Source organism: Nomascus leucogenys, chromosome 4 (assembly GCF_006542625.1).
Source record: "Nomascus leucogenys isolate Asia chromosome 4, Asia_NLE_v1, whole genome shotgun sequence".
In the NCBI taxonomy this organism is placed as follows: Eukaryota; Metazoa; Chordata; class Mammalia; order Primates; family Hylobatidae; genus Nomascus; species Nomascus leucogenys.
Genome location: NC_044384.1, coordinates 132263173 through 132282257, shown reverse-complemented (window position 1 = coordinate 132282257; position 19085 = coordinate 132263173). Strand labels below are relative to the sequence as shown.

The following is a 19085-nucleotide window of genomic DNA, read 5'->3' as shown; positions in this document are numbered from 1 at the left end:
CATGCTGTTCTCATGATAGTAAATAAGTCTCAAGAGATTTAATGGTTTTATACATGGGAGTTCCCTTGCACACATTCTCTTGACTGCTGCCATGATAGACTTCCCTTTGCTCCTCTTTCACCTTCTTCCATGATTGTGAGGCCTCCCCAGCCATGCAGAACTATGTGTCCATTAAACCTCTTTCCTTTATAAATTACCCAGTCTTGGGTGTGTCTTTATTAGCGTGTGAGAACAGACTAATACAGATGGTTTTCCTTTTCTTTGCTATTGGAGTGAAACAGGCTGATTCAGAAGCAGGACATCGGAGTGACTGACCCACGAAGAGGACGATGCATGGGCCCGAGAGGGATGGGTGCCACCTGAGCATGACAGAGAGAGGATCCATACCTGGCTGTGTATTCAGCCTACATGTATTGAGGAATTCAGATGTGAAGTAGATGTCCACATCACAGAAAAAGAGAAGGACATTGCTTCCCTTCCAGAAGCGGGCTCCAACATCAAGTCCCTTTCCCCGAGAAAATTCTCCATTCAGCTGGATGAAGGTAAAGTTCCTGAAATTGGCAGCTCTGAAAGGCAAGACAAGGTACTGTCACTCACATGCCCATATGTTGACAGCATCCCCTGAGAAAATATGTGATCAGGGCCCATGCACGTCTTGACCCATTTCTTTTGAATGCTGAGGGCACGTGGACTCCCCAGACAGTTAGAGAATGGCCCAGACTCACTGGATACTCACTGGGATCAAAGGTACCAAGAACACCTAGTGGAGTTTTAACACTAGTTTCTTCCTTGTTTCTCTGGCAGTTTCCCCATATTGAAAATAGTATTGTCATCATTAATGACTATTCTCTGTGATGGAGAAAACTTGAACCAGGGAAGACTAGAAACACAACCCTGGAAAATCTTCGTGCATCCTGAGCCAACTGAAAGAGGCCGCTGAGCCAAGGAAATAAGATCACATTGCAGTGGCCCCACTTAGCATCTTTTCATCTGCATTCAAATCCAGGAGCCAGACAAAATGTTCTCAATGTGAATCTTTCCCCCACAGAGATTTAAACCCGGATTCCTTCCCCATCCTCAGGTAAAGCAGCACAGCATGGCAGGAAAAACGACCAACTTGCAGTTAGAAGAAGAGGACTGTCTCAGGCCTGGCTCTCCCATAGATAGCTCTGTGATCTAGGCCAGCCTATGAATCTTCCTGAACCTCAGCTGACTCATCTGCCAAACAGGTGTAATAACACCTTCCATCACTATCCCACAGGGTTATTAGTGAGATAAACATTGCCAAGAGTATACAGCACTCTGTAAGTATCAGCTATTGCTGTGATTAGCATGGGCAAGGATTCCCAGGCCCCAGGCAGCGAAGCCAGGATGTTTCCTGCATTCGTTGTTCTTTCCCAGGGACAGTAGAAGATTCTGAAATGGGGCCCGTCTTGAGCTAACGTTCCATGAATTCGTTCCATGCCCAGCGGGACAGGTATTGTCTTCTACCAGATAACACTAGAGAACCACCTTCAGTCTTCTTTCAGCCTAGCAAATCCCTTTTCCTGTCAATGACACCCTTCTTTTCCTAATGGCTTCCTCTCCTCTCACACTCCCTGTCCTGCCAGCTACCTGGCTTAGTCCCATGCCCCAACTTCTCTTTACTCTTTCTTTCCAAAAGGTACAGAAATTCATTTCTAGTTTGTAAAGTTTGCATTCCAAGTACCTATCTTGGGTAAAGGCCAACACAAATATAGAGTCATAAACTTTTAAAATGCTAAGTTGTATTTGTATCTGGAATTGAATCAGTAAAACTAGTTCTGTGACTCCCTCCTTGACTCATCTTCTTCTTTTGGATCTGGGAGTGAGCTTGGTTTTTAATCTTAGGGATCAGTGAGCCCATGTCAGAGTATGATGCCAAACTTGCCTTTCAGATTTGGATCAGGTTAGGAGGCCTCATGATGGGTAGAGCACTGGTCTAGGAGTTTGGAAACCTGGATACAGGGCTAAACTGTGCCTGGGACCCCCTAGGTGTTCAACAGGTGTTTTTGAATGAGTGCAGGAATGTATGAATGATTCTAAACCTAGCTGTGCCTCTGATGGATTTGAGACAAGTCACTCTACCCCTTTTGTCTCTGTTTCCAGGAACAAAATCCAGTGGTTACAGAGCTCAAATTCCCCTTTACACACTAAGATGCTATTTTTCTTTGGTTGAAAAAACTTACTTTACATATGTACATTATATATACTTGCATATAATACACTTTTTCTTTTAGAGACAGGATCTTGCTCTTTCACCCAGGCTAGAGTGCAGTGGCATGATCATAGCTCACTACAGCCTCAAACTCCTGGGCTCAAGCGATCCTCCTCTCTCAGCCAAGCCCCAAGTATCTGGGACTACAAGTGCATGCCACCATGCCCAGCTAATTCTTAAAAATTTTTTATAGAGACAGAGTCTCACTTTGTTGCCCAACTCTTGGTTTCATGCCGTACTACTGCCTCGGCCTCCCAAAGTGCTAGGATTACAGGCATGAGATACCACACCTGGCTGAGACTCTATTTTCCTATGACACTGCATTCACTTCAGCACCACTCTACATTCGCAGGGATTCTCCTCCTCTTTCAGAACTTTATCTTGAGTCTTTTCTCTGGGTGGGTGCCCCCATTGCACATTTTCTGTGTGTTGTGTTGAAGTTATGCTCCAAAGCCTTTTCAGCATTAGGTATGGCACTAGTTAAGGACAGCGCTATCCTCCTGTCTCCAAAGACATTCATATGGTGTGAGGTCACTGCGAGCACCTTCATGTCTCTTAGAGGTGTCTGCAGCCCCAACTCCTGTAAGTCAGGTCAACCCATTTTTCCCTTCCCAGTTTGGTCAGTTTCCAGGAAAGTTTTACCCATGGGAGACGCCTGGATTTTTACCTGTTCATCTAAAGGCATCTGATCCTGGAGTCCATCTTGCTTTAACTTTCTGTGTATTTAATATATGTAGCCAGTAGCCATTCTCTTTCTTCGTTGTTTCCAGGTTTGTATTTTTTAGGACATCCTCCTCCCCACTATACAGGGATATCTTCTAACTTTCAGAGCACAAACACAATGTTTGAGCAAGTCCTTCCTCACTCAGGTTGTACCTGACTCATAATTCAGGTACCTTCTCCAGGAGAGTTTCCAGGATCTACTATAGGAGAGTTCAACTACAAAAAATACCTGAACAACAGCAAGTGACTTTTGCCAAGGGAAGAAGAATATATGCTCTTAATAGGCTGCATTAAATGAGCTGCGACATCAAGAATCTCCCCCTTGAACAACCTACAGTCCATTTGTATAGATAGGCCAAATATTTACAAAAGTTAAATCATGTTGAGTAATTAAATAAGAATACAAGACAGTGTCAGAAACTGAGGAAACAGCAGGAAAGAAATGACGAGTCTATGAGTGATTGATTAATTGCCGAGGGAACAGTAGAGACAGTTAGTGCTACAAATTTAGAGGGAAGAGTGGTAATTTGGTGGTGTGCATGCTTACCCAATGCACAAGTTAATCTAGTTTATTCTGTGCAGGAATCCCCTACCCCTGGCTTGAGCTGTTGCTAATAAATGCTGTTCTCTCCTCTGCTGCAACAGAGGATTGGGTACAGGATGGGCTTCCTGTCATAGTCATGGGAAAAGGGGTGGTAAGAACTCAAGGTACCCAGTGTTTGACATGACCTTAATTTGGAAGAACTTTTTTTTTAAGCCTTAAAATGTAAATCCCTATGCTTCCATGATGTGTTGCTTCTAGAGAAAGAAAATTCAGACAAATGGATGCTGGGGAATACTTTATATGGCCTAATGCAAAAGGCAATTTGCTTCCTTTCTCTTCATGCAATTTTCTACAAGGATAAGACAATGCAAGTTATATCCATGGCACTACCCAATCTGAATATGCATTTCAAATTCACTTTGTGTGTCCACAGGCTGCACAGAAAGCCCTGGGAAATGGTACTCAGCTCTGTCCATGCACTGTTTCCATGTGGACCATACGGGGGCTGGCACACACACACACACAGCACCAGGCACCTCGGCTTGCCTGTTCTCCCTGCCCCACGCAGGACTCTGCCCTGATCTAGCTTTCCCTGGGACTTTCATCCACCCTGATCAACAATGGCCAGAAGGCAACATTGCTGGCTTGGCAGTATGGGTCCATGTTAGAGCTGCTCTGAAGCCCTGGCCACTCACCAGGTCCTGATGAGAGAGCTGAACATGAGTGTGCACAGAAGGCAGGGTGGGGACAGAGTCACTGCTGGCTTGGGAAGCACCATCAGGTAGTCACAGACACTGGAGAAGGCCCAGAGTGCTAACTCTGTCATCCATCTGTGTTTCCCAGGGTGGCTGCCAGGTCATTATGCTCAGCTAGGGGTCCGTCTGAGGATGAATAATGGTACAATTTTCCTTCCTGATTCCTCAACCCAAGGCTTTTTTACAATAAACCACTGATCTGAAAGAACCTTTCCACCTCCTCTCTTGCCATCAGGAAGAGCCTCTGATAATTACCAAGCATCCTCTGCCAAGAAAGAGGACTGAGCTGGAAAAACCATGAAAATAATCAAGACAACTTCCTGTCTTTGCCAAACCTCCTGGGCCTGGAAGCGGGGCAGCCTCCTCATCTGAAACTTATCAGTACCTGCCATGTCGGCTCCAGAACAGGATATGACAAGATGAGGAGGAATTGGCTTCTTCAACTAGTCAGGCCCCTTACCAATGCCCCACACCCTCATTTTGAAACAGTGTTCACTGGGCAGGGAATCCATCACTAGACTAGAGTGCCCCCTGCTCAACAGTGGATTAAAAGGCAGCAGAGCCATTCAAACACAATGACACATTTCAACTCAAATCACTGATGTGTCCAACGTAGCCTGATGGTGTGGTTTGGGAAGGTCCACACCATGGCCATGAGGCTACAGCCCCCAAATGCAGAGTATAGTGTTTCCTAGGCAGGCATGCTGCTTTATCCTCTCTCCTGCTTCCCCCTAAAGTGACCAGCCAGGAGTAGATGATTATGATTGTGAAAGAAAAACAGAATCTCAGGACCCCAAACTCAACATGCCAAAAGGAGAATTAAGCTTGAGAAACGAGTTAACAAGACTGTTCTCCCGGCCAGGCGCAGTGGCTCACGCTTGTAATTCTAGCACTTTGGGAGGCTGAGATGGGCAGATCACTTGAGGTCAGGAGTTCGAGACTGGCGTGACCAACATGGTGAAACCCCATTTCTATTAAAATACAAAATTTAGCCAGGCGTGGTGGTGGGCGCCTGTAATCCTCACTACTTGGGAGGCTAAAGCAGGAGAATCGCTTGAGTCTGGGAAATGGCAGTTGCTGTGAGCCGAGATCGTGCCACTGCACTCTAACTTGCGCAACAGAGCCACATTCCATCTCAAAAACACAAACAAACAAACAAAACCATTTTCCTGCTGTTCACTGACAGTAGCTGTAACTTCACAACCCCGTGTCACAGTCTCATTCTCGTGACTCCCTCCTTTTACATGTGTTCATTTTTTCAGATGTAAAATGTAGATTTACTGAGCATGAGGCGATGCAGAATCGATTTTTTCCTCTGTTCCCTCTTTTCACATGTAAAACAGAGAATTACTAAGGCTAATCAGAGCCTCACAGGAGTGGAATCATCTACCTCACTGTCTGCTCTCCATCCCTTTGTTCCTCCTCCTCCTAGTTCTTTCCCCTTTAAATACCCAAGTGGACAAAACCCCCTTCGGAAAAAGCAGAGGTTGCAGACGCTTCTGTGGTTTATGACTTTCCTAGGCGCATCCTCAACCTTGGCTAAATAAAACTCAGATAGACTGAATCTTCCCTCAATCCCTTTTTGGTTTACATAACAGACAACTCACCAAGGTGTGGGCATGGCTGGGGCCTCCTATCTTCTCACTATTCTCTTCCCCAAATGTACATTCTGCATCTACTCCTGCGAACACTACTCAGTCTTTAAGGCCCATGTCAAGCATCACTGCCCCTCGTGTGCCTCACCATAAACTCATAGTGCGCACTCTGGGCTCCCAACATTCGATCCAGTCCTGCCTCTGTCCCTCTGTGTCCTGGCGCCTTCAAGGGCCTTTGCTTGCACAGATCTGTATGAGTTGCTCTAGCAGACTCCACATCCTTCAAGGACAGCAATTGCATTACTTTTTTTCTACCTTCAGAGATTATCCAGCACTGTGCAGTAAATGGCACACACGGGGTGACCAATATCCACTGGACGAATCAAGAGCTGAACAAATGGAAAACACAGGCACATTTCAGATCTGTCCCAAGGAGGGTGCTGCATGGAGATGCCTCCCTGCGAAAGAAAGCTCAGCCCACTCAGATGGGCACCAGAGAAACCCCTCCCTTGTGTATATACACCCACCTCCAACATCAGAAACAGGCTGTGACCAATGGATTCTGAAAGACAGGCACAAACCCAAGCTTTCAAGAAGATGAAAAATATGTAAATAACAGAAAAGAGATGAGAAAAATACATTACAATATGGTTCAAACTGTTGAAGTTACTCATACAAAGAAATATAATGTTTAGTGTTGCCCTAAAGCAATGGCAAAGAAATGTGCATTTATTACGGTAGGATGGGGGCACTACATTTTATATTACATAATTTCCTGTTATGAAACTGAATGTGCAGTTCCACTAACATCACATGATTTGCTCATAATTATTTCTTCTTCTTTTCTTGAATTGTATTATCAACTGACAAAACTCTGCCATTTCCCACTCAATTCCTGTTTTTATATAATAAATCTGATGCATGGAGACTCCTCTAAGTTACACAGAGTCATTTTTATAGAGGTTGTAATGAACTGACAAAGCTACTGTTTCTATGGGAGATTTAATTTCCCTAACTGACTTGCATTTCCCAGAATTACTGGATTAAAAATGATAGATCTTCCTGTCTAATACGATTTACTCTAATATAGACTTTTCCCCACAACTGCAAGGATAGTCTCTTAAAGTAACGCTTCTCACAACAGCCTTTCATTTTAAAAAATCTTTAAAAATTTACATAGAACACTAGTATTATATCCAATGCATGATTTTAAATCTCACAGCTCTAAATACTGAAATCACTTATGAGTTCTACTTCTTGAAGATATAGGAATACAGTGAAGAATTTAAAGCTGAACATGTTATCATCCAATTTTTCATAGGAGGCACTTTAAATAATTTATTTAGAATTGCCTAGATTCTGAGCTTCTTTAAGCCTGTTTTAGCAAGTTTCTTTAGAAACTTCATTTTTGCCTTTCCCTTGGTTCTAAAACTTCATGTGAGCATGAGGCACAGTTCATTAAGAAGAGCAAATGAATGTCTCTGAATCTTAGAATGGTCACAATGCAGGCATCAGCCGATTAGAATTCACCATCTTCCCGGCTACATCCTCAGATTGTCTTTTCTTGCTCACTGAATGCATATAATTTTGTTTTGTTTGCTTGTGTTTTAAATTGAGAAATCAAAGCCAGCTTTAGTAGGTACCAAACAAACTTGCCGATGCACAGAAAAACGGTGAGATTCAAACATCTGACATGAGGCCTCCGGCACGGAGTTTCCTTAGAAAATTAGGTGGTAACGGCCGGGTGCGGTGGCTCACGCCTGTAATCCAAGCACTTTGGGAGGCCGAGGCGGGCGGATCACGAGGTCAGGAGATCCAGACCATCCTGGCTAACATGGTAAAACCCTGTCTCTACTAAAAATTCAAAAAATCAGCCGGGCGTGGTGGCGGGCGCCTGTAGTCCCAGCTACTTAGGAGGCTGAGGCAGAAGAATGGTGTGAACCCAGGGGACGAAGTTTCCAGTGAGCCAAGATCACGCCACTGCACTCCAGCCTGGGCAACACAGCAAGACTCCATTTCAAAAAACAAAAAAAAATAAAATTAGGGGGTGGCAACCTGAACACCCACCATGCCAAGCCTTCATGCACCTTTGCCACAGGGAAGTGTGAGTGACTGTGCACAAGGCAAGTGAGGAAGGGAAGCCTCCTTCCTAATCAGTGAATCTCCCTGTGCCCCAGGTGAGGAAAGCAGTCTCATAGTAGGTGTAGGACAAGACACATAAAGAACCTGGGCAGAGGCTCAAGGTTGCTACCTAAGGAGGACACAATCCTTCCTCCTCCTCTGGATCTCCTGCAGGTGGCCTCCATCCTCAGACTTAGCTCATAGCATGTGCCATTTCTCCTTGCTCTGTAAAGTCTGGATGGATAATTCCCAGCTCCTGTCTTGCCCTGCGCCCTGAGGCATGCATCCCTCCATTTCCCACACAATACCCGAATGTACAGCAGCATCAGAGTGTATATTAGTCTGTTTTCACACTGCAAATAAAGACATATCCAAGACTGGGTAATTTCTAAACGAAAGAAGTTTAATTGCCTCACAGTTCCATGTGGCTGGGGAGGCCTCAAAATCATGGCAGAAGGCAGAAGAGGAGCAAAGTCACATCTTACATGGCGGCAGGTGAGAGAGAATAAGAACCAAGCAAAAGAGGCTTCCCCTTGTAAAACCATCAGATCTCGTGAGACTTATTCACTACCATGAGAACAGTGTGGGGGAAAATGCCCCCATGATTAAATTCTCTCTCACCAGGTCCCTGCCACAACACATGGGAATTATGAGAGCTAAAATTCAAGATGAGACTTGGGTGGGAACACAGCCAAATCATACCAGAGACTTTCCTCAAAAAGCCTGGAGCAAGCTGCCCTACATAGGGACTGGCAAATAGTGGATACTGTGCTTTTACATCATTAAGTACGATGCTTCTTTTATGTCTTAAATAAACTACTATACAGCAGCACATTCAATTTGGTTCCACAGAGGAAAAGTACGGCTGGCTCTGCAGAGGACACAAGGTGTTTAAGACATTGATTAGGACAAAACACCCTTCTCACGTAAGACACGACGTGTGCGTGTGTGTGTGTGTGTCTGTGTGTGCATGCTGTGTATTTATATGTATACTTTTTACTGAGTTAAAATTCACACAACATAAAATTTCAAAGTGTATAAATCAATGTAATTTAGTACATTCACAATGTTGTAAATTGTCACCTCTTTCTAATTACAAAATGTTTTCATCACCCCAAAAGGAAATCCTACACTCATGAAACAGTCACTTCTAATCCCCTCATATCCCCAGCCCCTGGCAACTGTTAATCTACTTTCTGTCTTCATGAATTTATGTATAAAGAATATTTCCTATAAATGGGATTAAACATTATCAAACTTTTTTCTTGTTTTCTTTTGAGACAGAGTCCTACTCTGTCACCCAGGCTGGAGTACAGTGGTACAATCTTGGCTCACCACAACCTCCACCTCCTGGTTTCAAGCGATTCTCCTGCCTCAGCCTCCCCAGTACCTGGGATTACAGGTGTGAGCCACCAGGCCCAGCTAATTTTTATATTTTTAGTAGATAGGGGGTTTCACCATGTTGGCCAGGCTGGTCTCAAACTCCTGACCTCAGGTGATCTGCCTGCCTCAGCCTCCCAAAAGGCTGGGATAACAGGTGTGAGCCACTGTACCTGGCCATTATTGACCTTTTACATCTGGCTACTTTCATTGATCACAATGTTTTTGAGGTTCATCCCATTGTAGCACTTATTAGTACTTCATTCTCCTTATGCCTGAAAAATATTCCATTGTATGGTTATGTCATATTCTGCTTTTCATTCATCAGCTGTTAGGTATTTGAGTTGTTTCTACCTTTTGGATATTGTGAATAATGCAGCTATGAACATTCATGTACAGTTATTTGTTTCAATACTTACTTTCTGTTCTTTTGGGTATATACCTGGGACCAGAACTGCTGAGTCAGATAATAATACTATGTTTAACCATGTAAGGAACTGACACACTGTTTTCCACAGTGGCTACACCATTTTTCATTCCCAAGAGCAATAGACAAGAGTTCCAATTTCTCTGCCTCCTCAGAGACACTTGTGATTGACTTGTGGATTACAGCCATCCTGGTGGGTGTGGTTTTCATTGCAGGTTTGATTTGCAGTTTTCTAGTGACTAATGAAGTTGACCATCTTGTCCTGTGCTTATTGGCCACTTGTGTATCATCTTTGGAGAAATGTACATCCAAGTCTTTTGTTCATTTTTAAATTGGGTTATTTGTCTTTTTACTGTTAAATTCTCTCTCTAGTTTTTGAATATAGACCCTTATCAGATTATGATTTGCAAATATTTTATCCCATTATATAAGCTGTCTTTTCACTTTTATGGTAGCACAAAAGTTTTTAATTTTGATAAAGTTCAATTTATCTGCCTATTCTCTAGTTGATAGGGTTTAAAAGTCACATCTAAGAAATCACTGCCTAATCCAAGGTCATGAAGACTTACAGCTATGTTTTCTCTTAAAACTTTGATAATTATAGCTCTTACATTTAAGTCTTTGATCCATTTTGACTTCAAGTTTTGTATATACAGTGGATGTATGCCTATCAACTACAGAAAGCAACTTTCATTCTCTGCACATGAATATCCAGTCATCCCAGAACCATTCTTAAAAAGATGATTCTTTCCCCCATATGATGATCTGGCACCCTTGTTAAAAATCAAATGACCACAAATGTATAGGTTTATTTCTGAACTCTGCTTTCCATCCATTGATCTATATGTATATTTTTATACCCGTGGCAAAGTCTTAACTACTGCAATTTTGTAGTAAGTTTTGAAATTGAAACTATGAGTCCTCCAATTTTGTTCTCTTAAGATTGTTCTAGCTATTTTGGGCCCTTGCATTTCCATGTGAATTTTAGAATCAGCTTGTCCATTTCTACAAGAAAAGTCATCTTGGATTTTAATAGCGATTGTACTGAAACTATAGATCAATTGACTGAGTACTGTCATCTGAAGAATATTAATAAACATGGGATGTCTTTCCATTTATTTAGGCCTTCTTTAATTCCTTTCAAAGTTGTATTGTAGTTTTCAGCATAAAATTCTTGCACTTTTTTATTACGTTCATTTCTATGTTTTTACATCTTTTTTATATTACTATGAAAATTTTCTTAATTTCATTTTCAGATTGCTTATTGCTCGTGTATAGAAATACAATTAACCTTTGTATATTGATCTTATACCTCACAACTTTACTGAATTTGTTATTAGCTCTAACAGTTCTGTGGATTCCTTGTAATTTTCTATATAGAAGATTATATCATCTGTGAATAGTATTTACTTTTTCCTTTCCAATCTAGATGGCTGTTATTTCTTTTTCTTATCCAATTGTCCTGGCTAGAACACCCAGTACAATACTGAATAGTGAAAGCAGACACCTTTGCCTTGTTCTTGATCTTATGGGGAGAACATTCAGTATTTCACCATTAAGTAAGATATTTTTCACAGATGGTTTTCTGTATGTGTCCTTTATTAGGTTAAAGAAGTTCTCTTCTAGTGCTAGTTTGAGGATTTTTATCATAAAAGGATGTTAGATTTTTAACAAATGCTTTTCCTATGCATATTGAGATGGTCATGTGATGTTTGTCCTTGAGTCTATTAATATGGCATATTTCATTGATTTTTGTATATTGAGCCAAACTTGTATTCCTGAAAAAAAAAATCACACTTACTAATAGCACGTAATTCTTTTTTTTTATGTTGTTGGATTCGGTTTGCTAGTGTTTTGTTGAAAGTTTTGCATTTATATTCATAGGGATACCGATCTATAGTTTTCTTTCCTTGTTCTATCTTTGTCTGGTTAGGTTATCAGGGTAATGCTGGCTTCAAAGAATAAGTTGGAAAGTGTTCTCTCCTCTTCCAATTTTTTTGGAAGAGTTTTTGACATACTAGTGTTAATTCTTTAAACACGTGGTAGAAATCAGCAGTGAAGCCTGGGCTTTTCTCTGTGGAAAGTTTTTTTTTTTTAAATTAAATCAATCCATTTGCTTGTTGTAAGTCTAGTCAGATTTTCTATTTCTCTGTTCCCTCTCCATTCCTGTGCTGTTATTGTATTAATATTACATCTTTATGCACTGTGTGCCCTTCAACACAGATTTACAATTTTTTGGTATGAAGCTGTCTTTTAAATCAGCACAAAAAAAGAGTCACAAACAAAAATACATTTATACTATCTTATATTTGCCTATGTAGTTACTTCACTAGCAGTATTTACACCTTCATGTGGATTTGTCTAGTGTCCTTTCATGTCCGCCCCAAGGACTCCTCTTAGTATTTCATACAGGGCATGTTTACTAGTGATGAAGTCTCTTCATTTGTTTATCTGGGAATGTCCTAATTTTGCCTTCATTTGTAAGGAATGGTTTTGCTGATAAGAGAATTATTAGTTGAAGTCTTTTTCTCACTTTGAATATGTTATCTCACTTTCTGGCCTCCATTGTTTCTGATGAGAATTCAGCTATTAATCTTATCAAGGATCCACTGTACTGGATGAGTTGCTTCTCTTTCTCTGTCTTTGAATTTCAAAAATGTGATTATAAATTTAATGTGGATTTCTATGAATTTATTCTATTTGGACTTAAGATTATTAGATATGTTGATTAATGTTTTCCATCAAATTTGAGAAATTTTTAGCCATTATTTCTTCAAATATTTTTAGGTGCCCTTCTCTATCCCCTTCTTGACTCCCATTATTCATACGTTTGTATGCTTGATGGTATCCCATGAATCTCAGGTTTGTTCATTTTCTTCATTCTTTTTTCTGTTTCTTCTGAGACTGAGTCATTGCAGTTGGCTTATCTTGAAGTTTGCCAATTATTTCTTCTGCTTCTTCAAACCTGCTGTTAAGCCTCCTCTGCCTTATTAATTTTTCATTTTTGTTATTGTAGTTTTCAACACTACAATTTCTATTTGGTTCTTTTAAATAGTTTCTACTTCCTTGTTGATATTCTGTATTTAGTATAACATGTTTTTCATATACTTCAGTTCTTTAAATGTTTTTTGTTTTACTTTTGCGAACATACTTAATACAATTGATTAAAAATTTTTGTCTATTAAGTCAAACTTCTAAGCTTCTTCAAGGACAAGTTCTAATGACCGATTTTTTTTTTCTCGTGCATGAGCCTTAGTTTCTTCATATGCCTCATAATTTTTGCTAAAAATTGAACATTTAAAAAAATGTATGATGGCAAGCCTAGAAATTAGAATCTCCTCCTTCTCTCAGGTTTTTTGTTGTTTGTTTAGTGACTTTTCTGAACTAATTCTGTAAAGTCACAATTCTTTGTTGTGTGACCACTTAATGGTCAGCTAATGAGTGGACAACAATTTCCTTAAATGACTGGAACCAGTAAGTCTCTCTGATTTTGCTGAGGGATTCTGTTTGCATATTGGGATACACCTTCAACACTCAGCCAGGCAATCAATGACTTATTTATCCTTTACTTCTTGCTTCCACAGAGCCTGAAGGTCAGCCACAAGTGGGAGCTTAGGACATACTTAGGTTTTAAGTAGGAGCATAGCCCTAGAGAGGTACATGGTCCTTAGGTTTTTAGGAATGTGCTGGAGCTTTTCAAAGGCCCTATGAATATCTAATCTCTGAGATTTTCCTTTTAAGCTTTTTGATTAGTCTATTGTTTGCCCCAAATCTTAATCACTGCCTCAGGCAGCCACAAAGTTAAACGCTTCCTATAATTGTTTTAGACAAATGCTCTCCCTGAAGAAAATACTTTCTGCATTGGAAGAGCTCTGAGTCAGGGCAAATAAAGACAACCTTGTGAGTAGTGTCTTCCAAGGAACCTCCAGATAGCTCAAATAGTGACAACTCTCTGGTTGTGATGCTTTAAAGCAAGCTTGTCCAACCCATGTGGCTCAGGACAGCTTTGAATCCAGCCCAACACAACTTCATAAACTTTCTTTAAAAATTATGACATTTCATTTTCAGCTCTTCAGGTATCAGTATATTTTATGTGTGGCCCAACACAATTCTTCTTCTTTCAATGTAGCCCAGAGAAGCCAAAAGATTGGATACCCCTGCTTTAAATGATCTCCAACCCCATTTTGTTCCACCATTGGCTGCCAGGCTGTGGTGATCACTGTGCTTGTGGGCTGTTGGATTTCCAGGTTACCAGAGAGCTGGAGTTGGGGATGGGAATAGGGCAAGTTAAACCTGCATAAAGCTCCCTTTCACACCAAAATTCATCCATGTTTCTTGGAAAAATGCTCTCGAGATTGTTGCAAACTTTGGTTAATTTCTAGAGTTCTGAGAAAAGTGATTCTATTTTTTTCCAATTTTCTTACTGCTTTTGTGGAGGGGAGTGCTTGCAGAGGCCTTTACTCCATTTTCACTGCTCTGACTCTTTTTTTTTTTTTTTTTTTTGAGACAGAGTCTCGCTCTGTTGCCCAGGCTGGAGTGCAGTGGTGCAATCTCTGCTCACTGCAAGCTCCGCCTCCCGGGTTCACGCCATTCTCCTGCCTCAGCCTCCTGAGTAGCTGGGACTACAGACGCTTGCCACCACGCCTGGCTAATTTTTTGTATTTTTAGTAGAGACGGGGTTTCACCGTGTTAGCCTGGATGGTCTCGATCTCCTGACCTTGTGATCCGCCTGCCTCAGCCTCCCAAAGTGCTGGGATTACAGGCATGAGCCACCATGCCCAGCCGACTCTTCTTCTTTTAAACAGTGCATTCTATTCCACTGCATGTACTAATATCATTTAATTGTTTTTCATAATATATTTTCCCCACATTTTTATTTGGACAAATTCTAAACCTTCAGAAAAGCTATAAGAATAGTATAAGTGCCCACATACCCTTGGCTAGATTCATTAAGTGTTAACATTTTAGCATATTTGCTTTTTTTCTCTCTCTGAAAGATTTGAGAGGTAGTTTCAGACATCACGACAACCTCACCCTTGAAGACATGTATCTCCCAAGAAACAAGATATTCTCCTGGTTCGTTAGAAAAATATAATAATCACACTCAGGAAATTAACATTTTTACAGTATCATAATTTATATGGCATATTCAAATCCCCAGTAAACAATTCAGAATGCAGGCACATCTCCAAAAAGAGTTGGCACACCAAGCAGAATCACACTTAGCACAGCCTCTGGCAAATACCAGGTGAGATGGTCAGAGGCCTGAGATACTGCTTTCATCTGCAAGATGCTACTCCCTGCCCCTGTTTCCCAGGGTCTGAGACTAATTATCTCCTTGGGAGGGATCTACTGTGCAGCTTATTTCATTTTAGCAAATGAGATGCTTATCTAAAAATCCTTGTTTAAGAAAAAATTAAAAGCAAATCAACAATGCTGCTCAAATTTCTGAAAATGAACAAACAACCTGGAACAAACCATTTCCCCCAGAAAAAATCTTCCTAGGGGTATGTGTCAACTCATTTCAAAGAGGTGTGAAATGCTGACACAAACAATGCAAGGTAGGTCCCTGATAATGACAACAACCCTCCCCTAGCATCACATACACTCTCTGGCAGGGCGGTGTCTCATTTCTAGCAACTTAATCTCAGAGATGACTCCTCTGAAGGAGGCTTTCATGTCCTTGTTACTGGGCAAAGATGAACTTGCAATGTAGTAAATGTCAACTTACAATGTGGTAAATGCCAATTCATCTACCAGTTACATTAAAATATTTTTTGGCCGGGCACAGTGGCTCACGCCTGTAGCCCAAGACTTTGGGAGGCCGAGGTGGGCAGATTTCAAGGTCAAGAGATTGAGACCATCCTGGCCAACTTGGAGAAACCCCATCTCTACTAAAAATACAAAAATTAGCTGGGTGCGGTGGTGTGTGCCTATAGTTCCAACTACTCGGGAGGCTGAGGCAGAAGAATTGCTTGAACCCAAGAGGTGGAGGTTGCAGTAAGCCGAGATTGTGCCACTGCACTCCAGCCTGGTGAAAAAGTGAGATTCTGTCACAAAAAAAAAAAAAAAAAAAAAAAAAAAAAAAAAATTCCCATTACATAGCTCCAAGCAAGTATCTAAAGCAGCGTTTCTTACAGTATGGTCCATGAACCACCCACACCAGCATCACATGTGGAACTAGTTCAGTGATGATTCCTAGGCTTCATCTCAGGCCCATTGATTGAGGAATTCTAGGCCTGGGTCCCAGGAATCTCCATTTTTAAAAGCACCACAGGTTATTCCAAAGCATGTTTATATTGAAGAACCACTGAGCTCATCTGAGATTAACTGAAACTTGGAAAACTCTACAGAATAAGAATCAGATATTGAGAACCGATTTGTATTTCTGTCTATGTTAGTAGCTTTTAAACATTTTGACCATGATCCTTATAAAGGAATATATTACACATCCTGATGCAGCGCACACACACACACATTGAAATTAAACTTTCATGAAAGAATATTTATCCTTACGACCTGTGATTCACTCTGATATTTTCTATCCTATTCTGCTTCACTTTTTAAAAATTGGACATAAGCCACAAAATTGATTTCCCAACCCTCTAATAAATCACAAACTGGTGTTTGCAGAACACTGATCTATAGCAATCAACTGAAATGTAAAGCTCAACTGACTAAGAATAAACTAGGGAGGGAGTGTGTAAAATATTGCATACTGGTCACTAAACAAGATTTTTAAAAAGATATTAAAGTACATGCATTTAGCTGGATTTAAAACAGCTTAATCACAATACTGATTTCCAAATAACATAAATTTCATTTAGTGTGACTATAAATCTTACTACTTTCAACTAACAACTATTGGTTTTAGGAGCAAGCATATTAGACTGAACATGTGGTGGTATGCTAACACTGTGAGTCTAGAACTTAACACGAGGCTCTGATTCTGGCTCTCCCATCTGACAGGGATCACAGCCTGAGCAACGACCTCGTTAAGCCTCAGTTTCTTTATCTGTGAAGTAGGGCCCAAAACAGTGTCTATCTCATCAGGTAATGAATATTAAATACTATAATTTATGCAAGTTACATTATTCAGAAATAAGATACCTCTGAACAAAAGCTTTATCAGCTTAAAAATAATTTAAAAATGTTTAAATAAAGTTTCACGTATAAGCTTATATGTAGATTACTATGGGAGGCCGGGTATAGAGGATCACACCCATAATCCCAGAACTTTGGGAGGATGAGGCAAGAGGATTGCTCAAGGCCAGGGATTTGAAACCAGCCTAGGCAACATAGGGAGACACTGGCTCTACAAAAAATATATATAAAAATTAGCCAGGCATGTTGGCACATGCTTGTAGTCCCAGCTACTAAGGAGGCTAAGTTGGGAAGACCATGTGAGCCCAGGAGTTGGAGGCTGCAGTGAGGTATGATCACACCACTGCACTCTAGTCTGGGTGACAGAGCAAGACCTTGTCTCAAAAATAAAGAAAATACATTACTAAGTGCACAAATTTACTATAAACCTGGCATTATTTTTCTCTTGATGAAGAAACCTTGAACATTTTCTCTGTATGGTGTTGTGCTAACTGCTGGAATTAAGGAGTCATGAGACACAGTACTACTTATTGAGCAGGTTATAATCTAGTTGCAAAGTTAGTAGAACAGGAAGAAATGTCAATCATCAAATCATGCACCAAGTGCCAGATTCAGAGGTGCAGAAAGTGAGTATAGTTGGAATTCAGAGAGGAAAGGAATGGGAGTGAGAAAGAGCGCCAGAGGTGGGAAATTAGGTGGGGAGTGATGGGGGGTTGAGGTTTGAATTAACAAAAAGGAGGGCGGAAGGAACTCCCAAAAGAAGAGAATAATGGGAGTGAAGACAAAGATCAAATTCTGCTCCCAGTTTGGCTAGAGAGCAGTAAGTCGTAAAGACAGGATTAGAAGCAACAGCCCATCTGGGGACCAGGCTAAGGCAGTGAGGGAGGTAGGAAGATTGATCTGGAAGGTGGAGTGTGGTATGGTAGTGTGAACTCAACTCAGGCTGGCTGCAGAGGTCTGGGCATCCCTAGGAGAGCCTGACCAGCAACACCATAAGAGAGGGCAGGACATGGCCCAAAGCATCAGTGACATCAACACTACAGATATCACTGGTTAATAGAATGAGGGTATCAACACCGAAAAAGTATTTATTTTATTCCCTATGCAACTAGTCAACCAGGTATAGGTATAGGTATATACAAACACAACTATATACATATACCAGGTATAGGTATATACATACACAACTTAAGAAGCTCAGGTTAATTTTGCCAAAGTTTACATAGCATTACTTTAAACACCAACGAACCTGGTCTCTAGCATGAAGCGAATTGGGTAGATCGATAACTAGATGTTTGTCAAAGTTTGAGGCAAACCATCTCTACCACTCAAATGATTTTACTTTTCTTACTCAGATTCTATACATTCTTTGCTCACCAAGCTACCTTCTGGTTGAGAATTCAGCTTGCCAGGTAATTTGATATGGAGAAGAATGAATTGATAAAGGTATAGCCTTAAGCATTCTAGTCACTACAAGGGGTCTAAACTGTCCTTCTACTTATCCATTGGACTCATGTAAATATGGTTACGTGTAACCCTCAGGAAATGCCTGGTCATTCTTTGATGGGCTGGAAATCTGCCATACCAAGCAGGAAGGAGGCTTTCAAGCCTAGCTGTACTTCAGAGTCACGTGGGGAGCTGCTTAAAATCTCTTGGGGTGGGGCAGCCAGCTGGCTGCAGTGAAGGGAACAGCTCCCAAGTGGACTACCACCTTCTGGTACAATTGTTCTCAATTGTGGCTTCATGTTAGAATCATCCGGGGAACTTTAAAGAACCTATGTCTAGGAATTGACATTGATAGAGATGTTAAAACCTACCCAATGGGCAGAGGCCATGAATTTATGTAATTCATATTCTTCGTTTCTAAGCAGAGGTGAGAACATAGCAATGTACTGGAGTCGAGGAATTTCTACGTCACCTGCATTTACGATATTCAATTATTTTATTCTATTTGATCTTAGACACAGGCCATAGCTTTAAGTTGTTGTTGGTTTTAAACTCTTAACAACTCATTATTGCTTTAGAGCAGGGATAGGCACAATTTGTCTGTCAAGAGCCAGACAGTAAACAGTTTAGGCTTTGTGAGTCACACAGTCTTTGTGGTGACTACTCAGCTGCACAGCTGTAGACAAAGGCAGCCACAAATAATATGTAAGAAAATGGGCATGCCTGCATTCCAATAAAACTTTATTTACAAAGA

The 19085-nt window shown here is 41.0% G+C and overlaps 1 protein-coding gene across 5 annotated transcripts in view; it reads right to left on the bottom strand.

Moving 5' to 3' along the window:
- CSGALNACT1 (chondroitin sulfate N-acetylgalactosaminyltransferase 1) overlaps nt 1-19085 on the bottom strand; it is a 355242-nt gene that overhangs the window by 15624 nt on the left and 320533 nt on the right. For all 5 annotated transcript variants that reach the window (XM_030812279.1, XM_030812281.1, XM_030812278.1 and 2 more), the window contains one exon: nt 388-566. In XM_030812279.1, the coding sequence (XP_030668139.1) occupies nt 388-566 (179 nt within the window). The remainder of the gene's footprint in view (nt 1-387; nt 567-19085) is intronic.